The sequence below is a fragment of the Marmota monax genome, unplaced genomic scaffold (assembly GCF_021218885.2).
Source record: "Marmota monax isolate L192 unplaced genomic scaffold, Marmota_monax_Labrador192_F-V1.1 WCK01_AAM20220418_F8-fsc00173, whole genome shotgun sequence".
NCBI lineage: Eukaryota > Metazoa > Chordata > Mammalia > Rodentia > Sciuridae > Marmota > Marmota monax.
Window position 1 is genome coordinate 2045796 of NW_026694620.1, and position 7131 is coordinate 2052926.

Here is a 7131-nt window from a genome sequence, read left to right on the forward strand (position 1 = left end):
CAAATGAATAATTTTTTAAATTTTTCTGTAAAATCTTTTAGCCCTACAGGAGACACATAAAGGTTCCTAGGAGTATCTATTGAGCTTTTCTTTTTCTGTTATTAAACACAGGACAAGCCAGGCACAGTGGCACACATCTATAATCCCAGCTACTTGTGAGGCTAAGGCAGGAGGATCATAAGTTTGAGGCCAGCCTCAGCAACTTAGCAAGACCCTGTCTAAAAATTAAAAAGGGCTGAGGATATAGCTCAGTGATAGAGCACTCCTAGGCTCAATCTCTAGTAATGCAGAAATAAAATTTAAAAATCAGGACAATTTTATTTTTATTGGATCTTTCCTATAAATAATTTTTAAAGTAATTAAATTAAAAATAACTGCAGGGCTGAGGATATAGCTCAGTTGGTAGAGTGCTTGCCTCACATGCACAAGGCCCTGGGTTCAATCCCCAGCACCATCAAAAAAATTAAAAAAAAAAAAAACTTATTTTATGGGGCTGGGGATGTGGCTCCAGCGGTAATGCGCTCGCGGGACACTGAGTTTGATCCTCAGCACCACATAAAAATAAAGATGTTGTGTCCACCGAAAACTGAAAAATAAATATTAAAAAATTCTCTCTCTCTCTCTCTCTCTCTCTCTCTCTCTCTCTCTCTCTCTCTCTCTCAAAATAAAAATAAAAACTGCAAATAATTTTAAGGCAAGTATTCATTAATGCATAACAAGAGAGGGAAATAAAATGTTACAATATAATCAAGTGAAGAGTCCTATTTTGAGCTAAGAACTGAAATGTGAATAAAAGGAATGGCTGAACACTTTTTGTTGTTGTTGTTATTCTGGGGAGTGAACTCAGCAATGTCTAACTGCTGGGCTACATCCCCATCCATTTTGATTTTGAGACAGAGTTTTGCTAAGTTGCTTAGGGCCTTGCTAAGTTGCTGAGGCTGGCCTTAAACTTTCCATCCTCCTGCTTCAGCCTCCGAAGATCCTGGGATTACAGGAGTGCACCACCAAGCCTGGTACCTGAACTTAATTTTTAATAAAAAATGAGGAACTTGGAATGGAGATTGGTGGTGCAGTGCTTGCCTATTGTGTACCAGGCCCTGCGTTCCATTCCCAAAACATATGAAGGAAATGATATGATTCCCAAATTAAATAAGCCTGTCAAAAGTAAGAAAGGCAATGGATCCCAAGTTCAAGGCCAGTCTGAGCAACTTAGCCAGTCAGTCTCAAGAAGGTCTCAGTGGTTGAGTGTCCCTGGCTTCAATCCCTAGTACTGCCAAAAAGAAAAAGTACGGAAGGCAAATAGTTAAGACTATTGTAAGAGTTTACATCTTAAATGTCCCCCCAAGGCCAAGTTCTGAAGCCTTGGTTGGCAGCCTGTGGCCCCACGGGAGAGTGAAGGCGTGGGGCCTATCGGAGGAAGTTAGGTCACTGGGCCATGCCCTTCAAGAGGGCCTTGGGACCCTGACCCCTCCCTCTCTGCCTCCCTGTGTGTGTCTCTCCTTCCTGGCCACCAGCAGGTGAGTGGCTTTGACGTTCCCCTTCAGCACAGGCTCAGAGCAACAAGTCTAGGCAACCACAGACAGGAAACTGGAACTATGAGCCAAAATAAATCTTTCCTCCTTTTTAAAATATTTATATCAGGTAGTTTGTCACAGCAATAGAAAGCTAACACGACTATCTAAACTCAGTTATAGAATGGTCCTAACAATGTTTATTTTTTGTTTTGGGTTGAACCCAGGGGTACTCTGCCACTGAGCCACACCTCCAGTCCTTTTTAATCCTAAGACAAGATCTTGCTAAATTGGTGAGGCTGGCCTCAAACTTGCGATCCTTCTGCCCCAGCCTCCTGAGTTGCTGGGATTACAGGCAAGGCTTTTCTAACCCCTGAGTAAATAGCACAGACTTTCCATGCCAGGGGCTGGCAATCTTTATCTACGAAGGTCCAGACAGTGAACAGTCACGGCTTTCTGGATCATGAGGTCTCTGTCGAAACTATTCAACGCAGCTGTTGTAGGTCAAAGGCAGCCACAGACAATATATAAATGAATGAGTGTGGCTATGTTTCAATAAAACTTTATTATGCTGAAATCTGAATTTTATATGAACTGTCCCACATGATATATTCTTTTGATTTTTTTTTCAATCACATAAAAATGTTAAAGTCATTATTAGTTTGAGGGCTATTTTAAAAATAGGTGGTGGACTGGTTTTGGCCTGTTGTCAATAATTTCTGATCTTTGCTCCAAGCCAGTAGCACCATTGTGAAAAATAACAATCTTGATTGATAGGAAAGGATCACTGTGGTCAAAGTCATTCTTAGATCCCAAGGACAGGAAAGATGAGCCAGCTGAAACTCATTCATGAAATAACTATCAGTTTTTATATCCATGATGAAAGAGATTCTGTCTTAAGCCTGTTAACTTCATAATGTTTCAGTATTAACGTAGATGGTTTCCCTCCCCAAAAGTAAAATTATTCCAGTTGTAAAAATGAGTTATGATCATATGTCCTGTTAAGATAAATGCATCTTTAACTGAAATGATGCTTCTGAATCTCTTAACAAAGTCATCGATTCTATGCTCCAATACTGTCTTATGTAGTTTTCGTGCATTTATTTGCCTTGCCTTTACCTTAATCCCAAGGGATAAAACAGAAAATTCATTCTACATCCAGCTTTCAATGGCCCAGATTCAAGTCACCTGAAGGTATTTATTACCTGTAGATATTCATTCTCTGCTACAAATATTCTAACTTAAAATCACCATGATCTGTTGTTTTTTGTTTTGATTGTGTTTTTCCAGTACTGAGACTTGAACCCAGGACCTGGTGCATGCTCTGCAAATGCTCTAACACTAAGCTCATTCACAGCTCTTTTTATTTTGAGATAGGGTCTTGCTAAGTTGCCTGGGCTGGTCTTGAACTTGTGATTCTCCTGCCTCAGTCTCATGAGTAGCTGGGATTATAGGCTTAGACCACGACACCCAGATATCATGATCCTTATTTTTAAGTAAAAGGGATCTAGAGTTCAGAAGTCATGGGCTTCAAATTTTTAAATGGTTATGAACATTACTGAACACAGTCAACTTAAAGACAATTCAGACATGTTATGCGCTAAAAGACCACTCCTACAAGTAGACATTGCATTGAGAAAAGAGAAGCTGTCCCTGTCTTCAGATCTGTCTTGGATGCAGATATGTGTCCTAAGCCACGGCAAGCACATCCGACCGGTGGGCCCTCCTCTACAAATGACGAAGGAGAATGGGTCCCCCTGGTGTCCAGTCTTTATAACGTCTCTAAGGGCACAGAGAACTAGCAACTTTGCTATCTACTCATGCAAAAACTCTCACACTCAACTCAAATTTCCTTCAGCGCCTATTTTCCTAGAGGACAAATTAGACAACAAGGCTGATATCCAGAACGCTTCGCCAAAGATTATTGAGAGAAAACACAAACTGTGGCTATGTATTTATATCATTGACACACCTTCCCAGTAACAAGAAAACAACAAGCATTCCGGCCGCCCGAGCCACCTACCCTGGAATCCAGCCGGAGCTTTAAGCATCTCCTCCACAGCCTTAGTCCCCGGCTTTGCCCCTGAGCTCCAGCCTTGTAGGTGCCCACGTGGCAGCACATGGAAATCAACCAGGCACCTCCAGTGTAAAATGTCCCCAGGGGAACTCTGGATCTTCCTCCTCCAACCCCCCGCTCCTCGCCAAACCCCATCAGCTTGCCTTTCTAAATATATTCAGAACCTGAATGCTTCAGCAGACTCCATCACACCCTTGATCTAAGCCAATATCGTCTTAACTGGATTGTTACCATCATCTTCTAGCTTGTTTGCCAGTTTCCATTCCTGCTACCCACAACCCAGACTTAATTTCCCATATAGCAGCCATGATAATCCTTTTAAATCACAAGTTAGACATTGGTCTTTTTTTTTTTTTTTTTTGTCGTGCTGGGAATTGAACCCAGGCCTTGTGCATGCAAGGCAAGCACTCTACCGACTGAACCATATCCCCAGCCCCAGACATCGGTCCTTAAGGAAGGGCACTGGATGAACTCCCAATGCCAGTACTTCCCCCCGCCCTCCAAATATGCTAAGCCTCAGGCCACACCACTTGAGGTTCCCTTTGCCTGATATACCCTCACTTAGAGGTGTATGTGGTGTAACCTTTTAATTTGGTCACCTCCAAATGTCTCCTACCTACGAAGGCATTCCTGATTATCCTATCCAAAATAGTATGTTTCTATTCTTTGACATAAAAGTAGTTGTTTATTCCTTGATTATCTGTTTCTTCCACTAATACATTAGGATCACAGTTTTTCATTTTTGTTTTGTTTTTGTACTGGGGAATGAACCCAGGGACACTTAACCACTGAGCCACATTCCTGACCTGTTTTATTTTTTATTTTGAGAAAGGATCTTGCTAAGTTGCTTAGGGCCTTGCTAAATTGCTGAAACTGGCTTCAATTCTGCAATCCTTCTGCCTCAGCCTCCCAAGATGCAGGGACTACAGGCATGCACCACCTGCTGGCAGGACAGCAGATTTTTATTCATTGTTATATATCCTCAAGGTTTTGAATAGGGCCTAACACGTGGCAGGTGATGTTCCATAAATATTATTGAAAAAATATGTAAATGAATGAATGAGCTCATTATTTTTCATTGACTTTTTTTCCCCTCTTGAGAAAAAAACCTGGTATCTATTTACAAATAAAGCTCAAGAGAGCCCAGTGTGCTACAAAAAAGGTAGAGGACATTAGGACACTGAAGCACTATGCTCAGAGCCCACTGGTCCAGCAGCTGAGGAGAGGTCTCAAGGTACCCAGCAGGAGTGTCCTATGTGGCTGTATCAGCTTGAGTGGAAAAAACTCATCCATGAGCAGAAATTAACAGTAGGTTAAATATGCAAATGGAGGGCTATTGTCCATGTGGATTCTGTTTTAACCACCTGTTTTCCAGAAGATTTTGAATATATATATTTTTTATTTTTGACATATATAATTACACATATGTGTGATTACACATATTTATGGGGTACAATGTGACATTATATGTATCCAATGTTTACTGATAAGATCAGGGTAACTGGCATATCATCCCATTTATCATTTTTTTTGTTGGAAACATTCAAAATTCTCTATGTTATATGGAAATACACTTTTTAAAAAATTCTTACTGGGGACAGAGCCCAGGGCCTCATGCATGCTAGTTAAGTACTCTACCCCTGATTTACATCCCCAGTCCACATTGACATTTTTTTATAATCCTTGAATGCCTCAACTACTGATAACAACTGCTTTTCTAAACAGTGTACCTTTTTTTCTTGTGTGTGTGTGTGTGTGTGTGTGTGTGCGCGCGCGCGCACCGGCAGAGGCTCCAAGGCAAAGAGTACGTGGACTGATTTCTCTGACTTTGAGCAACCCCAGATGGCCCCACTTGAATAGAAAAGAAGTTGATCTCCTTATATCAACTTCAAGAAGATTAACATTAAACAGGTATGAGAGGTGGGAGGGAAAGGGAGAGAGAAGGGAAATTGCATGGAAATGGAAGGAGACCCTCAGGGTTATACAAAAGTACATACAAGAGGAAGTGAGGGGAAAGGGAAAAATAATACAAGGGGGACAAATGAATGACAGTAGAGGGGTCAGAGAGAGAAGAGGGGAGGGGAGGGGAGGGGAGGGGGGATAGTAGAGGATAGGAAAGGCAGCAGAACACAACAGACACTAGTATGGCAATATGTAAATCAATGGATGTGTAACTGATGTGATTCTGCAATCTGTATATGGGGTAAAAATGGGAGCTCATAACCCACTTGAATCAAAGTGTGAAATATGATATATCAAGAACTATGTAATGTTTTGAACAACCAACAATAAAAAATTTAAAAAAAAAGAAAAGAAGTTGAAAGAAAGTTTAATCTTATAAGCCCTTTTGTAAACAATCTGAAAAAAAAAATTGGTTTGGTTTTGGGCTGGTGGTATTCTCCTTCCATGAGGTCATGTTGCACAGCGAAAACAACCCAGAACTCACAATCAGGACGCATGGGCTCTGATCCCATTTTCGTCATTGGTTTAACTATCCACAGTTTGCTTGACCTCTAACATGGCCTTGCTTCTGCACCCACAAATGGACTCAACAGTCTCCCTATTATGAACATTTTACAACTGCTTTCCAAAAATGAGAATTCATCTCAAGGAGATACCAGGCCTTTGGCAACCAGAGGGGAGGGTAAGAAGCTGTCTGTGCCAGAAAATAAAAGCATGAGGGAAAACCCAGTCAGGGCTGCACCCAGCGACCCTTGGGTGCCCAAGCCCATTCACTCTCACTGTGCTACCAGAGGACACTACCTGACCCTTCGAGGAGCCTTCCTCTCCTACTGGCCCAATTTCATGGGTACATCTTTACAGACAGCCTAGAAACTGTACTAATCTGGAGCTACATGGTCCAATACAGCACTCTCAAGCCACACGGGCTGAGCACTTGAAATGTGCCCAATCCCAACCGAGAAGTGCTTAAGTGTGAAATACACACCGGATTTCGAAGACTTGATATGAAAAACGAATATAAAAATCTCTTAATATTTATATGATTACATGTTGAAGTATTTTGGGTGCATTGGCTGACTATGTGACTGAAATTAATCCCTCCTGCTTCTTTTTGCAGTTGCCAAAGAGGCCACTGGAGAAGTTAAACTTACACATGTGGCTTGTATGACATTTCTGTTGGACGGTGCTGCTCTAGATCTCAGAATCTAGAAAGTGACGAAGATGGAAACTTTTAAATGAAGCACTTGTAAACGAGCTACCCGAGAGTTGGTTCCACTCACTGCTCAGCTGCCATCGCCATCCTGATTTTCCAAGGCCAAGCCCAGAGCGCAGCACGCGTGGGTGTGGCGCGGGACTCCCCCGAGACAGGCCTGCACAGGAGGCTGCGGCGGAGGAGGTTACCCTGGGTCCCCGACGCCCGCCGGGGTAGGCCGGGCTGCGGACTCCACGCTTCGGATCCGGCTAGGGGAAGTCCCTGCGGGCGGAAACAGGTGGCGCGGCTGCTGGCAGCTGCAGGTCCCGCGCCTGCACGCCCGAGCGCAGCCCGGACAGCGAAGCGCTTCCTGCTCTGCTGGGGAGGGC

General features: G+C 42.8%; 1 protein-coding gene and 1 non-coding gene across 6 annotated transcripts in view; one reads left to right on the plus strand and one right to left on the minus strand.

The window, feature by feature from the left end:
- The window catches only part of Arsg (arylsulfatase G), a 117344-nt gene extending 110213 nt beyond the window's left edge, over positions 1 to 7131 (minus strand). Inside the window, exon 1 of one of the 5 annotated variants that reach the window (XM_046422662.2) lies at positions 6702 to 7131. Coding sequence is in view for 2 of the 5 variants with exons in the window: in XM_046422664.2 (XP_046278620.1) it covers positions 6831 to 6850 (20 nt within the window). In the remaining 3 variants the exon portion in view is untranslated. The remainder of the gene's footprint in view (positions 1 to 6701) is intronic. The other 4 variants (XM_046422664.2, XM_046422663.2, XM_046422658.2 and 1 more) reach the window with 4 other exon arrangements.
- Positions 385 to 457, plus strand: Trnav-cac (transfer RNA valine (anticodon CAC)). The gene has a single exon. It is a non-coding gene; the product is annotated as a tRNA-Val (tRNA).